The sequence below is a fragment of the Rhinopithecus bieti genome, unplaced genomic scaffold (assembly GCF_001698545.2).
Source record: "Rhinopithecus bieti isolate Rb0 unplaced genomic scaffold, ASM169854v2 scaffold_19, whole genome shotgun sequence".
Taxonomy (NCBI): Eukaryota; Metazoa; Chordata; class Mammalia; order Primates; family Cercopithecidae; genus Rhinopithecus; species Rhinopithecus bieti.
Window position 1 is genome coordinate 3,621,728 of NW_016803360.1, and position 26,950 is coordinate 3,648,677.

Below are 26,950 nucleotides of genomic sequence, written 5' to 3' on the forward strand. Positions count from 1 at the left end.
AAAAAAAAAAAAAAAAAAAAAAAAAAAAAAAAAAAAAAAACAGTGTGAAATATAAATGAGTCAATATTCAAATATAGGATATTATAAAGCACATAATAACAGGCAAATTGACAGTATTATTTAAAGGTTAGTTGTTATTATTATATATTGATTAAAGAGAGATGTCAAAAAAGCCCAGCCTTCTCAAAAATTCTATTCAGACTTAGATCCAACCATTAAATGTGCCATCATGGTGATCACTTGATAGTTTTCTCCGTATTGAAAAATACAAGGTAGCTTTTTCCTCTCCCACTTCCTTGTATTTTCCCATCTAAATCTACACACAAAAATGAATCTAGTTAATACTTGAGTTCCCAGAAGTGAGAAGTCCAGATGGTTTTCTCCCTACTCAAGCCCTCCTCTAGGAAACGAAGAAGTCTTTTTGCAACAACCCTGTATGTTGGCAACAACTTTCAAAATCAAAAGCAAGTTGACCCCACTGTAAAAGAAAAAGGCTTCTTGAGCCTTTACATTGCAGGGTCGGGGGCGGGCGGCAGGTGGGGTTGGTACACGGGCGGAGAAAATTAGAACAGAAAAGGAAAAGTCTGGGCTAAAGGAAAATTAAATAAATTTGGGATTTTGCAAAAGGCTGTAACACCTAGCTCTCCCGTGATGCAGCACAGCTTCTCGAAACCCAACTCTTACTGTTTCCTCAGATTCCCTCTCTGGATGAAGTTTCTTTTCCCAACAGGGCCATTCATTTGTGTGGTAAGTACCAACATAATGTAAAATATGAACTCCCACGCTTCCAAACCCTCCTACCATGGCTGCCCCGTGTTCCTCAGCCACTTTCTCCTTTGCACTGTCCTCTACAGGCTGGGCTGCTCATCTCTTAGTGAGCTTGCCTTCCCAGCCATTCCCACAAGACTCCCTGCACATTCTACAAGTGATCTTTGAACTTTGAAAGTTCCTAAGCGATCATGTTAGATCATGTTCAGGGAGCATCTGCAAGCTCACCTTACCTCCAAATCCCACCAATCAGAGGAGCCTCCAGCCTACCACTCCACCAGTAAGATATGAGGATAGAGGTTCCCTGCGCAGGTAAGCTAGCAAAGACCAGAGTCTTACCCAGAATTGCTTGGCTCCTCACAGGGTTCTCCTCACCGACTTCTTCAGTCTATTCCCTAGGATACTGAGAAAGCCATCCACCTGGATATTCCAGAGAAATATGGGCTGAACTTCCAGAATCCTCAGATTTGCAACTATAGAAGTGTTTAAGTGTTACAAGTTATAAGTTATATGGATTTTTGTCTTTCTCCAGATTGATATTTCTTTCAGAAGTCAGGGGAGTCATCCTGTTATCTGTCACTGAATTCCCTCCCTAACCCTCCCTAATAAAATCTTTTTTTTTATTTGTTTTTTTGAGATGGAGTCTCGCTCTCGTTGCCCAGGCCAGAGTGCAATGGTGCAATCTTGGCCCCACTGCAACCTCCGCCTCCTAGGTTCAAGCACTTCTCCTGCCTCACCCTCCTGAGTAGCTGTGATTACAGGCACAGGCCACCACAGCTGGCTTTTTGTGTGTGTGTGTGTTTTTAGTAGAGACGAGGTTTCACCATGTTGGCCAGGCTAGTCTCAAACTCCTGACCTCCGGTTATTCACCCAACTCGGCCTCCCAAAGCGCTGGGATTACAGGCGTGAGCCACTGCACCTGGCCATAAAACCATTCTTTGCAAGCACAGTTTCATCCCTTTGAGATGACAATTGGCTACAGATGTTGAACAGGTATGCAGGGACCAGCTTCTATGCACCCCACCTTTAGGACTTGCAACTTCGGTTCATGGGTCTCAGAGAAGTTGTAAGTTACCAGTTTCCAACATTCCAAATTACTGCAAATGGCAGAAACTACTAATGTTTGGAAACGCCAAGAGTCTAAGGATCTACTGACACAGCATGTAGCTGAAACCTCACCCACATAGTGTTAAGAAACCATTTCCTGCCTGTCTGGGCTGACAAGCCACAACCCTTTTCTTCTCCTCAGGCACCAAGCAGGACTCATCAGGACACCTGGACTCAGGCTCAAAGCCTATCAAAGTAGGGCTGGACTGAGGACACACCTTCATTCTCTTCCCAGAACAAAGGAAGGAAATAGGAGAGCATCTTTGCTCTAGGAAGGCAAGCTTCAGTACAGGAAGTGGCAACAATTCATACAAAGTGCCATTCTTTCCTCTAACCCACACCTTGACCTGTACTGACCATCTCCCTCTCTCATCACAGTATCTCTAGATTCTTCCACATACTCATTGAAAACTGTGTTCATGACAGAATAGAGGAGGAAACTGTCTCAGATAGCATAAGAGGCTCAATAGTAACCAAGCTCATAAGAGGCTCAATAGTAACCAAGCATTTTTTTTTTAGTTATTTCCAGTGGGCCTGTGTGCTTTAGCTCACTTAAATCTTCACAACACCACTAAGGCACAGAGATGTTTTATAACTCATCCAAGGTCAGTTAACCAATAAGGGTGGATGTGAGACACAAAACCATGCCATCTTGTCATCGAGAGCTCCCTCTTCCCACTGCAATGTCAATCCATTAGAACAGTTCCAGTTCAGTAGACCCAGTGATCCCTGCTAGAGCAACTGGGTATTCTGAAGAGTGGGTAGATCACAAGCAAACATGGATGAAAAGAAATCCCAATTCTTCAGTCAAGACTGACCTTTAAGACCTTCCACAAAGTGGCCTCAACCTCTCGTTCCAATCTTCCCTTCTCCTCCCCAAGAGCCATGTCAGCATCCTTACAGTATCAACTCCCTTCCAAACTTCTCTCTCTTCAGAATGTATTTACCTTCTTCCCCTAAAACCAGAATGTATTTACCTTCTTCCCCTAAAACGCAATCCTATCCAACTGTGCCAGCAAGATGAAACCTGAAACTTTCTCTATCTTCTTAGTTGGATCTAAGATGTCATTCTTCTGTAAACACCTATAGCAAGATTGTTTAAAAATTATTTAACATTATAATAATTGTAACTTCCAGTCCTGTAACACAGATATGACAGAGCTTATCATCCTTAGTAGAAAACATGGGATAGTACACAAAGCACCTGTTAAACTCCAAGGAGTTACCACAGCAGTTTGTAAAAATCACGTCTTATCAGCTGCGCGCAGTGGCTTACGCCTGTAGTCCCAGCACTTTGGGAGGCCAAGGCAGGTGGATCACCAGAGGTCAGGAGTTCAAGACCAGCCTGACCAACATGGTGAAATTCCATCTCTACTAAAAGTACAAAATTAGCTAAGCATGGTGGCACATACCTGTCATCCCAGCTACTTGGGAGGCTTAGGCAGGAGAATCACTTGAACGCAAGAGGCAGAGGTTGCAGTGAGCCAAGATCACTCCATTGCCCTCCGGCCTGGGCAACAAGAATGAAACTCCAAGTCAAAAAAAAAAAAAAAAAATATGTCTTGTCATTGATAGCTACTATACTGGGTAATGAAAACCAAATATAGCTGCTACCAGTGACAATGATTCCATATTTTGGAGATTCAATAGACTGATGCTAAGAGCAATGCATCTAACTATTGTCTAATATAAAAACTTCTATTTTCTTCCTGTTTCCTTGAGAATTTCAATGTCACAGAGTCAACAAGAGGCAAATTCTAAGTAACTCTTTAGTATACAAAATGTATGTGCTATTACTCTTCTTTGTCTGGAATTTATTAAACAAGCAGAATCAAGGGAGCGAATCTTAAATTACTAGAGGAATAAATGTGTGCTGTCACTAATGATCATCTCTGAGGCCTTGTCAGGCGTTTGGGAACAAACTTGCCAGACTCCAGCATGAAAGACACCAAGGAGAAACCTGACAGCTGAGAAGTTCCAATTTCCCTCTCACATGAGGATAAGAGAAACTGGCATATATTGTTTGTGTGTGTGTGTGTGTGGTTGCTTGCACGGTTTTGTTTTTGTTTTATTGAGACTAACTCTCACTCCGTCACCCAAGCTAGAGTACAGTAGTGCGATCTCGGCTCACTGCAACCTCTGCCTCCTCGGTTCAAGCAACTCTCCTGCCTCAACCTCTGGAGTAGCTTGGATTGTGGGCATGCACCTTCATGAACGGCTAATTTTTTTATTTTTCGTAGAGATGGGGTTTCACCATGTTGGCCAGGCTGGTCTCGAACTCCTAGCTTCAAGTGATCCACCCACCTCAGCCTCCCAAAGTGCTGAAATGGGCATATATTGTTTTTTAACTACCCCAAGGAGAAACGGGCATACATTGCTGTGAATTTGAAAACTTCACCAGAGTACTTTCCTCAATAATACAGGAATAAGAATCCACTTAAACATTACAGTTTTGCATTAAAATGCCCTTTCAGCATAATTGCAGGAATCCTTGTGAGTGTGTAAGCAGAATGCATATATATTGACACCTTTCTGTTCCTCTATTTCATCACTCAGAAAAGGCATGCATTTGCTTTTCACAGAAACCTGGAAAACAGTATTCCTGGAAAAATGATTCTTTGTGTACCTCCCACAGTCCTGGCGTCCAGCCTTCAAATTTCCATTCTGAATTCCAAAACTACAAAGAGGTTTGGCCATGTAAGTAAACTTGTCATCTAATTTCTAAAGGAGGCTGATTCATTTTTAAGTAATTGCATCCATTTAAAGTATGAGTCTTATGTTAATAAGTAGACATATAAGCGCTGTGGCCAAACAGTTCATTTAAAATGTTTTATTCATTATAAAATCAACATAAATGTTCTGCCCATGTACACACACACGTGTGTGTGTGTGTGTGTGTGGTGTATGTGTAATGATTTGTATGGAAATCATAAGTAAAAATGCACCAATAATGTATTCATAATACTTACATTATCTTCATATACATGCAGTGCCTAAAGTGTAACAGTTCACAAAAATGAATAAAACCACTGCTGAACTAAATATATGTTCATCAGAGAGAAATCTACAGATGCTATGCTTAAGACAGAGACAATTAGTATCTGATATGGCTTAAACAAAAGTGGTAGATTTTTACCCTCATCTCATCTATTATTCCATACAACATATAACTTCTCCAAATGCAAAATGATTCACATTCCAAATACAATAAAACATAACAATTCAGAGACTAAAGAGAGTTGATTGTCTATGTACAAGTACAATTTTACAATCTACAGATAAGGTTCATTTTCAAACAAATAATATTTTCCTTATTTAGTTTTCCCAATATGTAATACAAATAAAATATTAAATGGTATAAATATTCACTTCAAAGATATTCAAGCATAGAAGATACATATCAATAATACAGCATTACGTAGATTTGTAGCATTTCATATTCCTGCCCCTGAAAAGAAAAACATTTCATACTACAGTTTCACCAGCTTAATGACATATGTCACAATCTAGAAGATTCATGTGAGACCAAATAAATTTTATATGCTTTCACAATTTCATATATTCACAATATTTCACAATATCTGAATAAAGCAACATTGATATGCTTTCAAAGATTGTTTTAAAATCTTTGAAATTGAAAATTCATTTCAATGCTATCATTACTTATTCAATACAAACTACTTTTGAATTTTTTTTAAATGCTACTTGGATGCAAAATCACCCCATAACAACTGTTTTGCATCTCAATCATTTATATATTGAGCTCAACGTAAGCTGATCCTTTGAGAAATACAATGCATGTAATATTATTGCGCAAAATCCTCACAATTCAACTGGTTGTTCAACATTAATTTAGTCCACTAATACAAATGAGATGGGGAAGAAGCAGGTAGTATGTGTATGGGGGAAGGAAGTGAATGGCCCCAAAACAGTCACCTCCAACATAAACACACACTTTCCCTAGCCTTATTCCTTGATAAAGACTACACAGACTTTGGCCCCAGCTCTTATCAGCATGGAGCCCTTAGAAGCCTAGAGAACTCCACTAACAGAAAAAGAAAACTAGTACTCGGGGGTGGGAAAATATTGAATCATGCAGAAATGCTTTAGCATATCCATGAAAAGATCTATCTTAATCTAAAAGAATTCCGTGCACTTTAACATTTTGCTGAGTAAGCTGTTTTTTCCTAATAAAATTCACTTTCAATCATTTCTTCAAGATGCTCAGATTATTACGATTTCAGTAGAAATTTGAAAAGTGGCTCTCTCTAAGCATTAAAACTTACTGGCCAAGGGTTCACAGAACAAAGTTTTATAAGTGACATATTGTATTCGAGCACTATCAATTAAAAATTTTTAAAAGTACACCTAAACAAGTGCTTCTCGCCACCTAACCAGGAAGCATAATCTCAGAGGTGTGAACTACCCCACAATGGCAACAAACAAAAGGTCTCTGGCTGATACTACATTCACATAACTGTGGGAGTCCTCACCCACCCACTGACCAGTCTGTTTTCAGGTTCCCAAAAGGCTTGCTAGGGGCAACATCTACTCCTCCCTACAGCCATGTGCTCCAGGAAGTGCTATGTCCATGCATCTGATACCCCCGTTTCTGGTCAGCCCACACTGGCTTCTCCAGTCCTTGGCTGTTCTTGCAAGCCACCTCCATTGCCAGGAGTGCCTTGGGCAGTCTCCTCTCAGGGGCCACCTGGGCTTGGCCCAGGGCTTCCTCAGCACTGACATAGCCAGCACCTCTGTAGAATGACAGAGGAGGAGCAACAGCCCTTTCCTTCCATAATTGTTCTCCTCTTCCAGGCCCCTGACCATTTTTCTGTTCCTGGCCCTGAAACCCAAAGACCCCCTCTTTCTTTGAACGACAACCTCTGGGTCTACCGGGCTACGTCAAAGGCTGGGCAGCCTGGGCAATTCTGTCGATTTTGTTTTCAGTACCTTGTGAAATGTTTTACTCTTTAGAAAATGCATGCTTCCTTCCTTTCCTCTCCTCAAAGGCAGGCTGTCCAGGGAGTTAAGCATGCTTGAGCAAACCCTTTTCTCAAGAATATTCCATCGTGCCTGGGTCCCCAGTAACACATTCATATTTTCCTTCCCTCTCTTTGTCCTCCCTGCACTAGGTTGGCTGACTTTGGAAGATCCCTCCATACAAACCACTTGCCTGGGTACAGAGAAATGATATCATGTCAAGGTGTTTAAAAAGGCACAGAATTTCAGGGGATAAATATGAAAGCATACAGACATCACCCACAGAACTCTACAGGGAAAAGGCAGCATGGGATGGCATCCTAGGAAAGCAGGAACAGTTTGAGTGGACACAGAATTCTCTTTTTGCCAAGATTTGCAATTTGTGGCAGCAGGACATTTATGGGAACATGTCATGCAGGGACACCTTGGCCTGGAAATCATCTATTTATAAAACAGGTCTAGGTTTAGGACCAAGAATAAGGCAATCCCCATACCTTTGGCTTCCTAAGAAATTCAAATCACTTCACCTAAAAATGGAGAAGCTCCTGAAAGAGCTGTAGTGAGTTGATCACTTGGCTAATATTTATAAACTAAGAAACTCTACATGCTATGAAAAAGATCCATGACTAAAAGATTATTACAAGTATATTCTCTCCCACCAGGCAGTCCTCATTCATCACCTTCTCAAATATCCAGTAATTTAATCAAAGGCACTTTTGAACCACCAAATAGGTCATTTTATTTTAGAACCTTTGGGTCTGTGGTAGGCCAAGACTTTAATGTCCTTGTGTCCCCCTGAAATATATAAATCACTTTACTACGTGAAAAAGAGCTGTTCATCGGTAACTATGAGACCGCCAAGCTGTTTCACACCCAAAAAGAATTGTCCTTGGATTGAGTGGAAAGTTCTCATGAACAGCAAGTGTACCGAAACAATCTAGATTGTTGGGGAAGACCTGGAGATAGGGAGACTCACAGCCATCTTACTGTACTATTTCTAGGCTTAAGAAGATCTGATGCTTCATCTTCTAAAGAAAAATACAACCATTAATGCCAGCAGTGATGGTGGTGGTGGCAGTGGTGGTCTCAAAGCATATCTTCTGTGTCATGCTGGTTCCAGAAGACTTTTAATGCATCTATGGAGTCTCCAGTTTTCAAATGATTACTAATGGGGAGAGAAGAAGGTTCCAGCCTAGGGCTTTCTCTTCTGCTCTATCTACAGGAACTCTTACTTCCCCCTTGGTTCCTGTGGCCCCCACTACAGCCATGGCCCTCCCCAAATGCTGCTAGGAAGAGCCAGACCACAGCCTGCCATAGAAGATGTCCTCCCTGTGAACTGAGGCCCCACTGCCACTCAGACTCATGCACACAGAAGGCAGAAAAACAATAACTGCACTGACTCTACAATGAAAATGACTGAGGTTCAAACCAAAGCTGAATCTACATACAGGTCACATCATCTGGGACCAGTTATGTCATGTACCTGAGTTTTAAGATGAGGATAATAATTCTCACCTTATGAGGATTAAACAAATTCCATCTTAAAGTACTTGGAATATACAGAGTGCTCAATATATATTCTTCTTTCCTGCGATGATACAATTTGCCCCAGTTTTATGAGCAGCTGACCATGAAATGCCAGTCGACGTCAAGGCGACACAAAATTATTTACTAAATGGCAGAATTTTGTAAAAGTATTTACTACTTCATTGTAGTAAATAGCATCTTGGCACCTGAAAGCAGTTAAGGTGATTTCCCAAAGTACCTATTTTACTACCAATGAATTGCCTAGAATCCAGACTGGCGTAACCTTCTCTAAATACCAAAGGGAGTAGAGCTTTTATTACAAAAACAAACACAAACTACCAGACAGGCAAACATTCCCTTGTACTTTTAGCTTGCTCTGTATATACTTGAAGAAATAGCATTCGGTTCACAAAAGATAGAAACAAAATAATTTCTCTGAATGGCACAGTGGTAAAGACCCTGACAACGAATTGCCTAGGTCTAAATCTCAGCCCTGCCACTAGCAGTGTGACCCTGGGCAAGTTACTTTACCTCTCTGTGCTTCTGTTTCATCATCAGTAAAATGAGGATAATACCAACAGCCTGAATGGGTTGCTATGAGGATTAAATGAGGTAAGACAGCCTCTCCAACTGAGTGGCAGTGATCTTTACCTGAAAATCAATGTTCTGCAAGAAAACGCTGAAACTGTGCCACTTTTAAATGGAAAAACTTGTAACACATATACCCAAGACACTGAAGCAGTTTCTAAAACATACGCAACAAAACTCCCATGTCGAATAAAGAAACTATCATGTTGGAATACAAAATGCTTAAAATGCTATTAACTGAAGACCAGTTAGTAAGATTATGAGTCGCTTTTAGGCAGTGACAATGGTATATATCATCCTCTTAGCTGACATTGTGTATGTTTTCAACATGTCACTTATTTCCCCCATATTTAGGTTAAAATGTTTTATTGGGCTTTAAGACATAAATATAAATTTTCTCTATAGAAGATATAAAGTAAAAACTGTTTTACTGAAAGACTTGTGTTCTATGAAGCTTGAGTATTAAAAAGAAATATTCTTACTATGGAAATAAATTCACTAAGGTGGAGATTCTGCAGATCATGTCAATATCTGTAAAGTATATGGTAGCAAGCAGAAGACAGCTTCAAAACATTAACAACTGCGACTATTACAAAAAAGCCTAAAATATCTCACTAATTCCAAAGTATATTTTTAACATTTTTCAACATATAAAGGGATAGCCATGTTTGGGAATTTCACAAACTGTGTTCCCTGGAACAATGGTAATAACAATTCTGCTAATAATAATAATAATAACAATAATAATAATAATAATGGCTCCTAGGTCAAAAACAATTTGGAATATGTTACTTGCTACAAAATCTCTACATCTCTCTTTTAGAGATTCAAAACACTCACCAGGATATTATATGCTACAAGAAGTCCTGCAGTAAACTTTTGTTTTCCCCCAGAAACTCATTGCTTGCTAACTGCAGTAAACTTTGTTTACACCAAAATATTGAACCACAAAACTCTTTTTAATGGAACACCTGTTAACAGTGTCCAACACACAATTTTGGAAACAGGGATCTAAACCCAATTTATGGAAGAAATTTTGCTTTAAGCGGATTAACAAAGTTGTGTAAATAGCTATAAGAATGGGCCTTTCATTTTAAGAGCTGCTACCCTGGACTTTGCCTTCAAGCTTCAGGCTTCAAGCTAAGTTTAAAAAGGGATTAGTCTTTTTCCTCTCCCTGCAAAACAGAGATGACACAATTTTCAATCCATAACATAGGGGATGGGAAAATTATTGAAAGTTTATTTCTCTAAATTACACTAATATCTTAGCAATTAAGTGATCTGATAAAGCATCCCATCATTTCTACAGACAAATAATTTAAATTTATGCATTAAGTCCCCACAAAAACAGTGGCAGTCCTAAGCTGAAGATACAAAGTATTTTAAAGAAATGTAAACATTTTCTTATCTTAAAGTACTGTTAAAAGAAAGTTCCCTCAATTAAGGGAAAAACATTGTCCTCCACCCTGCCCCACCCGCCTACAGCTCAGAGGGCTTCCTAGTCACGTATCTTCTCCCTTTCTTTGAAGTGTGGCAAGAAGCAAATAGAGTTTAGTAATAAGCACAATAAAGTGAAAGTTTCTAAACGAGAGAAAGAAAGGAAATCCTACACTGATGCTATTTAAGTATGTGAAGTCTCAATGATAACAGTTATTGGATGACTACTAAATGTAACTACTGTACTGGGAGTAGAAAAACCAAGTAACTCAAATACTGGCAATTAATTTTCGTATAGCCTCTGAGATGTTCTTCACATGTAACATGTGATCTCAAAAAAATACTACCGGCCGGGCGCGGTGGCTCAAGCCTGTAATCCCAGCACTTTGGGAGGCCGAGACGGGCGGATCACGAGGTCAGGAGATCGTGACCATCCTGGCTAACCCGGTGAAACCCCGTCTCTACTAAAAAAAAAATACAAAAAACTAGCCGGGCGAGGCGGCGGGCGCTTGTAGTCCCAGCTACTTGGGAGGCTGAGGCAGGAGAATGGCATAAACCCGGGAGGCGGAGCTTGCAGTGAGCTGAGATCCGGCCACTGCACTCCAGCCTGGGCGGCAGAGCGAGACTCCGTCTCAAAAAAAAATACTACCCACTCTAAAATACTGCATCTGTGTCCAATAGTCCCTTACAGTAAATATCACTGGATGTAAACAAACAAGGGCCTTTGGCAACTTGGCTGCCAACAAACGAAGGCAGCAGTTTAATTTATTACACTACACAGAATAATAGCTAGCTGACATTTCACAAGAACTTCCTACAGACCCTATCATGTTCTTTAAAAGAGTATCTCGTTTCTCAGTACTCTGTTCTTCCCAAATTCAAATTGGCACTTGTGCCTAAAATCTAAATTTACATACTTTTTGGAAAAGATTTTTGGGAATCAAGCATAATTTTTTGTTTTTTTGTTTTTTTTGAAGATGGAGTCTCGCTCTGTCACCCAGGCTGGAGTGCAGTAGCGCGATCTCGGCTCACTGCAACCTCCGCCTCCCGGGTTCACGCCATTCTCCTGCCTCAGCCTCCCGAGTAGCTGGGACTACAGGCGCCAGCCACCATGCCTGGCTAATTTTTTGTATTTTTTTTTTTAGCAGAGATGGGCTTTCACCCTGTTAGCCAGGATGGTTTCGATCTCCCGACCTCGTGATCTGCCCGCCTCAGCCCCCCAAAGTGCTGGGATTACAGGCATGAGCCACGGGGCCCAGCCCCATAATTTTAGCAGGGCGGAAAAAGGCTGTATAATAAAGTGTCCTGCAAACAACAAATACCCAATCCTTCTAAAATATCAAATATCAATCAATTCAAAAATATAGTTGAGTTATATTATATATGGGGACTTGAATCTATATAGTCCTTAGGATAAAGAATAATACCGGGCCCCTGCATAAGGCATTTATGTTCGTGATGAACAAAAAGATTATTCAATATGAAGTTACCAACAAAGCAAGGCTAAGAGATAAATGCACATAGGATATGCATTTATATATAGATGCAGATTTTAAAGTCAAGCTCCAGGGTATAGGGGATCCTGCCTAAGAGAAGCAAGCAAGAAGATCAGGAAAGGCAGGTAAGGCCAGGTGCAAAGAGACTGGAATGCCATCTGGGTAGCTTTTCACCAAAGATAGCCACAATCAACTCCTTCCCCTCTCTGTCTGCTAGCCATTCCCTCACTGAGAAGTGTATCCTATTCCTCCATCCTCTCGAATCTGAGTTGGCCTATGATTAATTGGCCAATAGAACATAGCCAAGTGACAATGAGTAACTTCTGAGGTCATGAGAAGCCTGGTAGCTTCCTCCTAGACTTCTCGAAATCCTCGCTCTGGGGTAAACCCGCAAGAATGTCAGAAGTCTGATTACCTGGCTACTGCCGAACTATCAGGGAGCCCAAGTCATCCAGAAAATGCAGGAGGAGAAATGCAAGAGATAACCAACCAGCACAAGTGCCAAACAAATGTGTATATGAAGAAGCCTCTGATGACCGCACCCTAGCCCATCTTGCATGATAAAGCCCAAGAAAGAATTTGATTGTAATCCTCCAGAATCAGAAAAGAAAACTGGGATTTTTAGCCCCTAAGTTTTGGAATGGTATGTTTCATAGCAACAGACAACTCAAACCACCACCTTGTCCTTCAGGATAGGGGTCACACACTGGCAGTGCCTGGGTCAGATCCATCCTGCAGACGGGATTTTTTTTTTTTTTCTTACTCAGTATTTTGGAAATACTAGCTAACATTTTCTACCAAAACCTACATTTTTCTGAGGCCTGCAATTTCTAGTCATCCACTTCACTCATTTATTACCTGCCAGGTCTCTCTATTGATTCTTCTGTAAATAAACCTTGTTCTAAGAAAATAACAGGGGGCAAAGGATTAATAATGCACTTTTACAATTGCCTAAATATATCCTGTGTGATTACACTATAATAGAAAATAATTCAGAAATGCTATAATTCCAAAGAAATTCAGTCTGGAAACATTAAAATATATCCCCATTTTCAATAATAAATAAAAAATTAACAACCAATAATTTATCTTTAAAAAAGACACTATATACATTTACTCCTAATTTCACCTAAAAATATTCTATCAGATTATATACCGTAACTTTGCATTATTTGGACAACAAGAAATGAACGAGCACACACTTAGTAACCTTAGTAAAAACATTAATTATAGAATACGTTGATCAAGTTACATGTTTCTAGCCCACCTATAAATAGCCTGAGTTGCTTTCAACTTTCAGTTGCCAACTTACCTTTTCTTACTCAAACTTCATCTCAATTACTCAACAACAAACTCTTTGAAAGTTTTATTCCTCAAAAGAAAGAACCATGCAAGACTTCCTAAATATCATATTTAAAAAGTTGTTTTAGAAGCCAATTGAGTTGTACTGCAAGCTCCTTCAGAGCAGGCATTTGTACATTTGTTTTTTTCTAGTCTTATCATTTGTACCTAGCAAAGACCTTCACTCTTGTTTAGTTAAAACATGTATTCATTTTCAAAAAATAATTTAAAACTTAAGATATCCCATGTTTACATGTCTTTAAAGCCTGAGTTACCCAAATCTCTAAGTATGATTTTCATTTTATGCTGTTCAAGCAATAATTCCTATTATTTTCCTCAAATATAGATGGTATCTGACAGTCATTAGCATTCAGAAATGAGCCAGATCTCTACAGCCAAACTACCAAAATTTCAAAATTCTTGTTAGTGTGAATTGCAAGATTTTTCTACAGAATTCTAATTTTATAGAAACATGGTGTTAAAGCCCTTTTTTTTTTTTTTTTTTTGGAGATGGAGGCTTGCTCTTTCGCCCAAGCTGGAGTGCAGTAACACGATCTTGGCTAACTGCAACCTCCGTTTCCTGGGTTCAAGCGATTCTCCTGCCTCAGCCACCCGAGTAGCACGTACCACCACGTCCAGCTTTTTTTTTTTTTTTTTTTTGAGACGAAGTTTTGCTGTTGTCGCCCAAGCTGGAGTGCAATGGCACAATCTCAGCTCACTGCAACCTCCGCCTAATGGGTTCAAGCAATTCTCCTGCCTCAGCCTCCCGAGTAAATGGGATTACAGGCATGTACCACCACGCCAGACTAATTTTTTTTTATTTTTAGTAGAGACAGGGTTTCGCCATTTTGGCCAGGCTGGTCTTGAACCACTGACTTCAGATGACCCACCCCGCCGTGGCATCCCAGAGTGCTGGGATTACAGGCATGAGCCATGCACCCGGCCTAACGCCTGGCTAATTTCTGTATTTTTAGTAGAGACGGAGTTTCACCATATTGGCCAGGCTGGTCTTGAACTCCTGACCTTGCAATCCACCAGCCTCGGCCTCCCAAAGTGCTGGGATTTATAGGCATGAGCCACCACGCCCAGCCAAAGCACTTCTTCTTACTTTACTAAATTAATTACATTATACAGCTATAATCTGATTCATCTAAAGTCACAAGAATGTATGCCATTTTCCACCTTCCTAAATATTCCCAAATCAATGACAAATGTAGACAAGTACATAATCCCTAACAGAAGACAGGCACATGTTTAGGAGACAAAGAAAGGCATATTTATTGGAGTATACAAAGCTCCCATGTGCCTGGGGAAGGACATTGTACTAAAGTAAGATAAAACTAGAAGCAGGAAAAAAATCAGAACTTTTACTTCTCAGATCACAAAAGTCTGGAGAGGCAACAAAGAAACATTGAACAGAAACCCCCAACTTAGTTGAAGTTTTATTTGGGTTGGAAAAGTTTATTTCTAAACCTGTAGTTGGGAACTTTTCCTACAGTAATGGTGCTACAAATAAATGCTGTTTTAAGTTTTCTGGCTAGTAAAAAGAAATTAATCCATAATATGGTAGAATCATAGAATGAACATCTCCATGGAATTTAAATATCATTTTGCTATTTTCCCCTATGAAAATGGCTTCTAAATTTCTAATTGCATACAGCTCTATCCTCCCCTCCAGTTCATCCTTTCGCTAATTATGTCCACACCCACCAAAAAAGTCCCCAGTCTCTTAGAAGTGGAAGCAAAGCAGCCTGCTCTTATGAGCTTTTTGTAAGCAGGAACTACAGTGCTCATAAGAACTTGAAATGTAGGTGTAGGGAGAAACTGGAGAACTTACTAGGAGGACATAGTTTCCTAGCCTACAGCCCGGAGCATGTAAGCAAGTTTATTATGTATTCTATAGATGAGGAGACAAACAGTACAGTTTTCAAATTTTGGCATTAAATGGGAAGGAGATGGGGCACAGAGCTCAAGAAGAACTAGGTGAAGGGAACACATCCCCCAGATCTGTGCCACAGATACACATTCAGCTGAACTCTGCCCCATGAAACATCACTTCTTGGTTATGAGAACAGCCTAATCAAAAACAGCTGTTTTATATAAACTAAATAAATTTTAAGGGCACAAAAGTATAACAATTATTCTTTTCTCAAACACTTTAGCTATAACGATACATTGGTACTTTTACCTGCAAGTATTCATATAACCTAAAGTCAATTTGCTCTTTGAGGAACATGTGCAAATAACTTTTCCTTGCTCTACACTAGACGATTTTCCATCTTATTAAGAGTAACAAACGCTCTGCAACTTTATAGCTACCCAAACTGAAGCATTAAAGCTATTCAAAACAGTCACCCGGGCCTAACAAGAGTTCAATACCTTTAAACACTTAAGGTCCTTTTTGGATATTAAATGTAGTATTAAAATAATATGAGCTATTTATATAACTTATCCCACTATTAGTTTTAAAATAAAGGCATTATACTGCATATGCATTAGAAGCAAACATTCATTTCCCAAATGACTTACAAATTAATCACAACGATGCTTCCCTATACTATTTCCAAATTAATTCACCAACAGCTAACAGTCTGCCCTTTATCATCATCGAAAACATGTACTTTACGTCAAGCACTCATGTAAGTATGTTACATAGGATGACTCAGTCAATCCTTAAAATAACTCTTGAGTTAGGTATTATTATTCCCAGTGTGCAGAAGGAAACAAAAAACTTGAGGCCCTGAAACATTAAATAACTAACCCAGAGTCACAAGCTACTACATGAAAGAAAGTAGGACTTCAACCCAGGCAATCTAGCTCCAAAATCTGTGTATGCAATCACTAGGCCTCCTCCCGCTCACTCGTTCATTCATTCAATCTTTTAGTAACTGCCTAAAGTGGACTAAGCACTTTGCCGAGGCTTAGGTATAAAGGAACACTCCTCCCTTAAAAAAAAAAAAAAAAAAAAAAAAAAAAAACGGCAAACTTTCCACCTCGATGAATTAATCTGGTATACAACGAAAGTAAATTCAAATTACTCAAAATTTAGTATGTACTCTGGTAAGTGAAATGAAGTTAATGTATGGGAAATGTAGGCTTATGTATGGAAAAGGTTTAGTAATAATGTTCATTTGTATAATTTTTATTCTCAAACGTACCTTTGATCTTTATGTTCCCTTGTGAGGGGCCAGGATCATATTACTCGATATGATTTCATAAATCGAGGAAACGATAAATGTGTTATGTCCTAATATCTTGCCAAAGATGCCGCATCCTTTGTTCCAGGGAATTTCCTATCCAAGCCTCTGCTATTTCTAAAAAGGATCCGGACCAAGCCAAAATCTAAGCTGGCCTGGGGATGTACTATGGCCTGTTCAACAAAGATTAACTGGACAAACCTGATGTCCTCTTTCAAATGGTGAATTGGCGGGCCGGTGGTCAAGCCTGTATCCCAGCATTTGGATGAGACCGAGGCGGAGCGGATCACGAGGTCAGTAGATGGAGCACCATCTGGCCTCCCGGTGAAACCCGTCTCTACTAAAACTACAAAAACTAGCCGCGAGGTGGGCCCTGTATCCCAGCTTCTCGGGAAGCTGAGCAGGGAGAATGGCGTGACCCAGGAGGCGGAGCTTGCAGTGAGTGAGATCGGCCACTGACTCCAGCCCGGGCCACAGAGCGAGACTCCGTCTCAAATAAAAAAAAAAAAAAAAAAATGAAATTAAGGCTGGGCACGGTGGCTCATGCCTGTAATCCCTGCACTTTGGGAGGCCGAGGCAGGCAGATCGAGAGGTCAGGAGTTCGAGACCAGCCTAACATGGTGAAACCCCATCTCTATTAAAGATACAAAAATTTGCCAGGCGTAGTGGCGGGTGCCTGTAATCTCAGCTACTCAGGAGGCTGAGGCAGGAGAATCACTTGAACCCGGGAGGCGGAGGTTGCAGTGAACCGAGATCGTGCCACTGCACTTCAGCCTGGACGACAGAGCGAGACTCCGTCTTAAAAAAAAAAAAGAAAAAAAAAGCCAAATTAGGAAATAAAGAGATGGGTCAGTTAGCTATGAAATGTAAGATGACTCCGGAGGTAACCAGGCTGGGCATCCGTCAGGAGCCAAAATCTCAAGCTGAAATGATGAGATTAGAAAACCAGTGGTTAGAAAAGAATCAAGAGTCTCCAAGACAGCAGAAACGCCATGAGTGTCCACACATGACCAGTTGCTGAGGGAAGAAGAGATGCCTCCTTTTCCTATGACCCAGATCCCTGTAATAAACCTCATTTCCCATAAGGAAACCTCAGTGTTCTTTACAGCCAAAAAGCTTCTACCAAATGCATACGAAAAGGAGATGAGGTGCCATACTCTTTTTCAACACAGAAATTTAGATACTTAGTGGACTTGAGTATGGGGAAAAAAACCACAGGTAGTAACTGGTCACACAGGTCTCCATGGTTTCTGTTTATTTCTTGCAAAAAAAGGATAAACTTGGCCAGCTCACAGCAACAAACATGGAAGTCAAAAGAATGTGCCTTCAGAAAGATCTAGACATCCCTTCTGCTCCTCCTGCCCTAATCCATGCCCAATACCCTGACTCATCCCCACTCTCCTCAAATAATGAGATGTCTTATTCTGTATCCCTTTTTAATCAAAAGAAAATAAAAAGCCCATTAAATACCAACTAAATAAAACATTTAGAACAAACCATCTTTCTCAAAGTAGTCGTATGAAATGAAAGGGTGGGCACAGGACAGAGGGCACCTAGAGCAGGGTTCAGGAGAGGACTGTTGTCATACCTGGTCTAGCAACCCCAAACCTACGGGGTGATCCATGCTGTTAACGACTCCCACTGAGACCCACCGCCTACGGGCCTCGTCACAGTGACACCACTACGACGACGAGACAGCCTTCTCTGGGCTTTTGGACAGAGCAGAATCAAGAAGAGGCAGCAGGGCTGAGCACAGTGGCTCAGAGCTGTAATCCCAGCACTTTGGGAGGCCTAGGCGGGCGGATCATCTGAGGTCAGGAGTTCGAGATCAGCCTGGCCACCATGGCAAAACCTTGTCTCTAATAAAAACACAAAAATTAGGTGTGGTGGTGCATGCCTGTAATCCCAGCTACTTGGGAAGCTGAGGCAGGAGAATCGCTTCAACCCAGGAGACAGAGGTTGCAGTGAGCCGAGATTGCGCCATGCACTCCAGCCTGGCAACAGAGCGAGATTCCATCTCCAAAACAAACAAAAGAAGAAGAAGAGGAAGGAGGAAGAAGAGGAGGCAGGAAAAAGAAGACAGCCACAGGGCATGGACCTTACAGATTCATGAGCAAGGAGTAGAGAGGGAACTGACCCTGTGGCCAGGGGCAGTCTTCGCCTCGAGGGTGCTGAGTTCTCTTTCTAATATGAGACAGATGTTTACAGCCAGCGGGGAATTAAAAAAGAAGAGTGAAACAGATAATTTGTTCTGGCAACAGGTCCAATTATCAAAAGTGATTTAAGCCTAACACCCATGCAGTCCAGTGGCAATCATGTGCATCATTAAATGCATCAATTGTTATGAGTCTTTATTGCTTCAACACTTGTAGAAGTATGATAAATACTAATAGGAAATTCATAAAATATGAGAGCAAGCCCCCTTAGAAGAGACAAGGGAGCACAGTGCAATTGTACAATGCACAAGTAATAAATGTGCCGTGGACAACAAGGCAAATGTTCAGCAAGTTTCTCTAGCAGGGGGTGGGTGGGGATGGTTCTGATAATTTCTAAATCCTTATATTTGAAAGGCATAAACTTAACTAAAAGTCCTATGAAGATATAATAACTTTAATAGGCCCACAAAAACCACAGGTCTTGTCAATGAGAGGAATCAAAAGGCAAATATCACATGTCTGTGAATGAACATAAGACCTCCCCAGTTGGACACTGGGTGCAACCTCTAACAATTCAAGAAGAAACTATGGTTAGGGCTTTTAAACTACAGTGAAGAAAATGTCTTTACAAAGGCCCCTTATGTCACGAAATTGAAGAAGAGATTGATCCGGAAAACAATTATCCCCATGGACAGGTTTAAATCCATTTAGTCACTAAATTCTATGAAATTAGAATGAGGAAATACGCTTTAGAAGCTAAGGTTAGAAAAAATAAAATTTACATACTACATAATTGCATTATAAAAACTCATTACCATTCCTTTTCTCCAACAACAACAACAAAATATATATATATATACACACACACACCATCAGGTAATATACAAATTCAGAATGCGGAAACTTTTTTAATGGTATACTACATAGGTTTTTAAAATCCTGTGAAGATTCATGTAAAAACACTGAACTAATCAAGACAGCCAGCCATGTTCCTCTTTTAATGTTTATCTCAAAAAGATGTTTCTCAAAACTGAGCTTCAGGCCAGGCATGATGGCTCACACCTATAATCCTAGCACTTTGGGAGGACAACGCAGGCAGATCACTTGAGGTCAGGAGTTCAAGACCAGCCTGGCCAACATGGTGAAACCCCGTCTTCACTAAAAATACAAAAATTAGCCAGGCATGGCAGCAGGCACCTGTAATCCCAGCTACTGGGGAGCCTGAGGCACGAAAATCGCTTGAACCTGGAAGGTGGAGGCTGCAATGTGCCAAGATCACCCATTGCACTCCAACCTGGGTAACACAGCGAGACTCAGTATTGGGAAAAAAAAAAAAAAAAACTGAGCTTCATGTCTTGCTCAATTTACCCCAGCCCCCTTATACCCCTCTGCAAGTCTTCCCTATCTAAATTAATGATCACTTTAACATTACAAGTTTCTTAGGGCAAAAACCTTGCAACAATCTTCAGGTATTCTCATTTGTCCATCTCCTACAGGCTCTAATGTCAAAAGACTCCGCTGCTCACCCCATTAATTACTAAAACAACTGAAACCCTGGCCCAAACCACCACCACCTTAACCTCTTGAGCAGTACCACTGCTTCTACACTCTATAATCAATATAACAGCCACAGGGACCTTTTAAATGTGCTCTCTTCCTCCACTGCTCAAAACCCACTCCCTCAACAGCTTCCCATCTTTCTTTCAGCAAAAACCCAAGTCCTCAAATGTTCTATAAGGTTATCAACTCACACCTTGCTTTCTTCTTCCTCCCTCTTCCTTACCCTGACCCCTGCAGCCATGCAGGGCTCTTTGCTCTCTGGGTACTTGGTTTTAGACTTACTCTATCTAGGCTTAAGGCTTCTACACTCCCTACCCACTACCTGCCTTAAAAGCTCTTCTTCTTCTGATTTTTGCCCCCACATATTTGGGGCTCACCTGTCACCTGCTCAGGTCTTTTATCCCTCCAGGCTACCCTCCCTGCACCCAGGTGTTTGTCTGGTTTATTTTCCCCCATTACAACCCCAGTATTTAAACAACTGCCTGATACACAGTAAGAGACAGCTCTTACATGTGGAATGACTGAATGATTATGCTTGCAGAACCAAGGAATGGGTGAGACATGAACAAGTCAAGAACTGAGATAAGCTTATCAAGATGATAGCCCTCTTAACATTTGGTATGCTGGGCAGTAGTAGTTTTAAGAAGAGGAAGAAAGCACGGAGACAGGAGTGAGTCCAGCTGCCAAAAGAGGATCCACCCACATTCTATCTTGCCATAGAGTCAATATTTGCAGACCTCAATGCCCATCAATACCCCCAAGAAAGGCCTAGTATAGGCAATTATTACCAGTTCAAATCATAAATGGTACTATGGATCAAGATAATATTTCCAAGGTCTTTCAAACTTCAAAGGCCTAAACTTCTACATTATGGTTCATTCTCAAATACGTCATTTTTTAAGCATATGGATCATGCCCAGGTTTCTTAACACATAACAAAATGATATTCAGAAAAAATGCTTCTGAAACAAGGGAGAATATTCCAAATCCTGCAAAACTCAATCCTTTCTTTCCTTTTCTTTACCTAGTATTAAAGAAAAAGCAGCTAGCTACAAACCAGACACTCTTCTATGGGCTTGACAGAATTCATCCCACTCAGCTGTCTTAATGAGGTGAGTAATATTATGAAGTTCAATTTACAGGTAGAGAGATAACTCCTCCAAGGTCACACTGCTAATGAATGAGAGAGTTGGAATGTGACCCCAGACAGGTTGGCCCCAGAGTCCAGGGTTTCTGGGTTTATGTCACCCCTGTGTAGTGCCTCTTGGTTCTGCCTACCCAATACCAATGGCAAGTTAGGTCAACAAGACCTTACGTGGTGAATGCCATACATTTATTCAGAGAAGGCATAAAAATATCTCACTCATCAGTCCATTTAGGTAGCTAAGGAGTTAAAAGGCCCAATAAAAAAGGTTGATGTTCATATTAAAATATTAGCAAAAAATATACAAAGTAAACAACCATTTCTCTTAAAACGGGAAAATCAAAGGAGAACAGTAAGAATAGACAAAATGCAATATTCTTTGAAAAAAATCTTTTCTAAAGTAAATATTAAGAAGCCTGCTTGAAAAACAAGTAAACAAAGTCTTATAAATATAGCTACTCATAAAAAAGTGGTTTCCTTTGGAAACATTCAACTGTGTACAAGTCAGCCATAACAACTAATGTTAACATATTTCTTCAAATCCTCATGTTTTGATGAGGAAACATACAAAAGAAAAACAGAACTCTATAAAGGGAGAGGCTGTAACCAGGAGTGGGAGGAATTCCTTAATCTGACATTCAATGAATGTTTTCTGATAAAGAGGGATAATGGAATGGAGAAAATTTTAGCTAACAAATTACTTCCAAAAATATTAATTCCCTACTATCCCAGCTTTTCAAAAGACCAAATGGTAATAAAAAAGGACTTGGAGCCGGGTGCAGTGGCTCATGCCTGTAGTCTCAGCACTTTGGGAGGACAAGGTGGGCAGATCATCTGAGGTCAGGAGTTCGAGACCAGCCTGGTCAACATGGTGAAACACCGTCTCTACTAAAAATACAAAAATTAGCCAGGGGTGGTGGCACTTGCCTGTAATCCCAGCTGCTTGGGAGGCTGAAGCAGGAGAATCACTTGAACCTGGGAGACAGAGGTTGCAGTGAGCCCAGATCACGCCACTGCATTCCACCCTGGGTGACACAGTGAGACTCTGTCTCAAAAAAAAAAAAAAAAGACTTGGTATGGCTAGGCTAAAACTCAAACACTTTCAGGCTGGGCAGAGTGGCTCATGCCTGAAATCCTAGCACTTTGGGAGGCCAAGGCAGGCAGATCACCTGAAGTCGAGAGTTCGAGATCAGCCTGACCAACATGGAGAAACCCCGACTCTACTTAAAAAAAAAATACAAAATTAGCACTCAATACTTTCTTTCCTTTTCTTTACCTAGTATTAAAGAAAAAGCAGCTAGCTACAAACCAGACACTCTTCTATGGGCTTGACAGAGTTCATCCCACTCAGCTATCTTAATGAGGTGAGTAATATTATGAAGTTCAATTTACAGGTAGAGAGATAACTCCTCCAAGGTCACACTGCTAATGAATGAGAGAGTTGGGATGTGACCCCAGACAGTTTGGCCCCAGAGTCCAGGGTTTCTGGGTTTATGTCACCCCTGTGTAGTGCCTCTTGGTTCTGCCTACCCAATACCAACGGCAAGTTGGGTCAACAAGACCTTACATGATGAATGCCATACATTTATTCAGAGAAGGCATAAAAATATCTCACTCATCAGTCCATTTAGGTAGCTAAGGAGTTAGGTAGCTACAGGTGCATGCCTGTAGTCCCAGCTACTCTGGAGGCTGAGGCAGGAGAATAGCTTGAACCTGGGAGGCAGAGGTTGCGGTGAGCCAAGATCGCGCCATTGTGCTCCAGCCTGGGCAACAAGAGCAAAACCCTATCTCAAAAAAAAAAAAAGAAACACTTTTCAATAAATACGCTAAGTCATATGCTAAGTCATATACATACGTATAAACGGCATTATAAAGGCATGAATTCATCTCATGAAACTAAATATTGGATTAAATATTTCAAAGGACATATTATTTACAGACAAAATATTGTGATAAGAAAAGTTATACTTCCATGCTCTCTCCTATAACTTTTAAATGGGTAGGAGGAAATGCAGAATTTAATTTAGCTTTTATTTTTATTTTATTTATTATTATTTTTCTTTGAGACAGGGTCTCGCTCCCTCACCCAGGCTGGAGTGCAGTGGCGTGATCTCGGCTCACTGCAGTCTCTGCCCCCACAGCCTCAAGTGATCCTCCCACCTCAGCCTCCTGAGCAGCTGGGACCACAGGCATGTGCTACCATGCCTAGTTTGTGTGTGTGTGTGTGTGTGTGTGTGTGTGTGTGTGTGTTTAATTTTTGGTAGAGAATTGGGGGGGGGGGTCTTTTTTTTGCCCAGGTTGGTCTCTAACTCCTGAGCTCAAGCAATCCACCCACCTCAGCTTCCCAACGTGCTGAGACGGCAAGTGTGAGCCATCACACCCAGCCTAATGTAGCCTCTTTTTAAGAGTTTTGTTTTGTTTTTACTTTTTGGAGAACTTCTTTAAATAGGCATCGACCATCAACCTTGCACCTTGGAGCAGCTTCCCAGTGCTTAAAACATCACCTGACCAACCCAGCCAAAGCCAAAGTCCAGTTCACCCCTACCCCAAACCACCATCACCATTTTTAGGTAGTCACCACTGACCCCATCCCACCTTCAAATCCTCCTTCCTTCTATCCATCCCCTCCCCCATATCAATTACAGTATCTCAATTCTTCCAGGATAAACAGGGCAGTCTCTCAAAACAACAACAAGTTTATCTGATTCGTTACCCCTTCCTTAAGGGTAAAAGCCAGTGAAGACTAGCCCTCCTCCCTCCTTCCTCCCTGCCCTGAAACCAGGCTCCCATCTTCTCCGGTCAGTATCAGTAACGATCCCTAGAACTAATTCAGTGGTGGGAAGCTGGGTCTGGTATGGGCAGGCTACATGGCAGCCAGCAAAGAAGCCCACCTGGAGCTGTGGCCCTACACAGGGCACCTGCTGTGTGGGCAGCTGCCCACCCTGCCACCTTAGTGCCTCTTGGTTCTGCTTCAGCCTAGGCAGAGAATGGTCTGATCCTCTCTTGTTCTCTCAACCCACTCAAGTATGGGCCACCCACACTGCAAACACAGAATAATGAGTATCCAGAACTGGAGATGCAGCCCCAGACAAAGGCCTAGAACTTCAGACCTTCCAAAAACTTAACTAATCCCTGGGGTTTGAGTCCTAGGTGAAAATGAGAGGTTTGGACTCACAGTCCTTAAGGTCTTTTCCATTCTCACAATCAAGATCCAAGATTCTGCTCATATCCTTAGGCCATCCCAGCCTAAAGTCATTGGAGAATGTCCTGTGCTTGTATAATTTTGGCAATTTTGACTGACATGTGGAATCCAAGTTATGGTTGGATATGGGGTTGGTGTTGCAGGCTGCTTAATGCTTAACAATTACTAATACATTACAGAAAAATGGATGAAAACACTTCAAGATCTCTTGATTTAATGATTTAACATTAAGTCATTTAAAATGATGGAAAATGAAATGGTAACACAGCTAAGGCACAAGCAGCAAATCTTTTTCATCTTTGGAAATGAATTCATTCAATGAAATACATACTGTGGATGCTATGTGAAAAACAGTTCCGGTCAGCTGGGAATCTAACACCAAGTATTACAGCCATTCCTTTGATTTTTCTCCCTCCCTCATATTTGGGGATTTTAAAACAAATGAAAGGCAGCATTATTTCAGCTTAAGGCACAGGCATAAGTCACATAAGAACAAAGAAGGTTTTATTATCACATTAAGCATTGAGGAGGAAATGTGCTTACTGATAACTAATTTAGTGTTCTAGGCTATTAGGTTAGTATTTGCTTCTTGCAATCTTCTAGGCCAATATTTATGATTTATATCTTGAAAGAGGTAAAAATGTTCAGCTAGTGAGAAGGTCATTAAGGAGAGAAAGAAAAAAAAAAGCTCTTAGAAAACAGAACAAGAACAAAGTACACAGACAGGGAGAAAGGTACCCTTTGTGCCTCAGTGGTCTATAGAACACTTGCCCTCTCTGCCTAAAAAGTGATTTAACATTAACCACATTTCACTCCAGCAGCAGAGTGCTATCTCCTGACAAAACTCCTTTTGAAAGCCTGGGGGAAAAAAAAATCCACATACACAAAAGAATGTGAAACATATTGCCACAGGCCAGTGTCTTGGGCTTTTTGCCTAAGAGATTTGCTTTCAGCAAAGAGAGGGGGGAAAAAAAACACTCTAACAACAACAGCTTGTACAGTACAGTGAACAGCCTCCCTGCTTTTTGGCAGACTTTCCCAGCGAACAGTTCCAGTGGCAGTGCCTTCAGCTCATTCAAGAATTCCATTTCATAGGAAAGGAAGTGTTTCAGATACACCTATTTGATCCTCCAGCATGTGCAAATGCACCTGCTAAACACCTAGTCTGACAGCCCATACAGTCCTCTCCCCAGTTCCTTCTTGTCCGTCTTCACCAGTAATCATATGGGTTATTTCACACTTGGACTAGGTGAGATGAAAAGTACATAAAAATCACGCCAAACGTTGCTACTGCTGCTGCATGAGCTTAGGTTCGACGTGCAGATGGAATTCCCTTCTCCCCACGCCAACGTCCCTGTCACTTTTTCCCTGGAGCAGGTAAGAGGGTTTGGTTTTGTTTTCAGCTTCCAAAGGCTTACCTCGAGGTGGCTTCCTCCCCTCCCTTTGCATGGCTGTCCCCCACGGCCTGGTCCTTGCCGCTGGGGTGGTAGGCTGTTAGCACCACTCCCTGGGAACTGGAGAGCCAGTTCATGGTGAGAGAAGGGGCATAATTTCTGCGATCCTGACACAGAGAAGGGGAAAGAAGTTCCTGTCTCGCCTGGCAACTCGCTCATTAGCATTGGCCAGCTCCTCCCCGCAGGCTGGTGATTCGCACGGGGAGGGGCGGGGTCTGTCCAGGGAAGGGCTTCCTGCCTCTCCAATTAGAAGCTGCAACTCACAGCATTGTTTAAACTCTGGGCAATTGCACTCCGGGCGGCTTTGGTTAAAGGAGGCGAAGGGTGGAAGCGACGGGTTGCACCTACCCCCAAGTTAGTCTGATGAGATTAAACTGCCAGAACGTATATTCAACTCAAAACTGTAACTACATGCCGTCTTGCTTAGGAAGCCATGAGTTACTACCGAGCCTTTTTTTCCCCCTCCCCAATTCCTCTATCTGATAATTTCTGCTACTTAATGTAACATGAGTTAAAGGCATTTCTTAATCCCTTCATGTTCAGCGTTAAAATTAGCCACAGTAAAAAACGACGAACCTGCGGCAAAACTGTGCAATCCAGACGACGAGAAAGGCTTGATCCTTGTGCCCAGTTGAAAATGCCCTCATAAAAATTATTGTGTGTCCTGGAATGTCGTCTTCTTTCACATAAAGCCAATCTCAAATACACATCTTATCAAAATATTTTTCAGTACCAAAAAGGGATAGACCTACCAATACTCTGTTAAGTGTTATTGCTGAGAACAAAAGAAGTCCCTGCCATTTGTTGAGCACCTACTATATGCCAAGCTCTCATGGACGGGTGTTTCACATGTATTATCTCATTCCATTCAATTCTCTCTCTCTCACACACACACACCCTACAAGATAGGTATCACTATCATCTGTGTTATACATAACACAAGGATAGTAAGGCTGAGGGACGAGTTAAGTAACTTCACTAAGATAACACAGT

The 26,950-nt window shown here is 41.2% G+C and overlaps 1 protein-coding gene across 1 annotated transcript in view; it reads right to left on the reverse strand.

The window, feature by feature from the left end:
• Positions 1–26,135, reverse strand: part of ARHGAP18 (Rho GTPase activating protein 18) — a 136,177-nt gene extending 110,042 nt beyond the window's left edge. Inside the window, exon 1 of the mRNA XM_017879367.1 lies at positions 25,922–26,135. Coding sequence (XP_017734856.1) covers positions 25,922–26,034 — 113 coding nt within the window. The 5' untranslated portion in view covers positions 26,035–26,135. The remainder of the gene's footprint in view (positions 1–25,921) is intronic.
• Between the last annotated feature and the right edge of the window lie 815 nt (positions 26,136–26,950).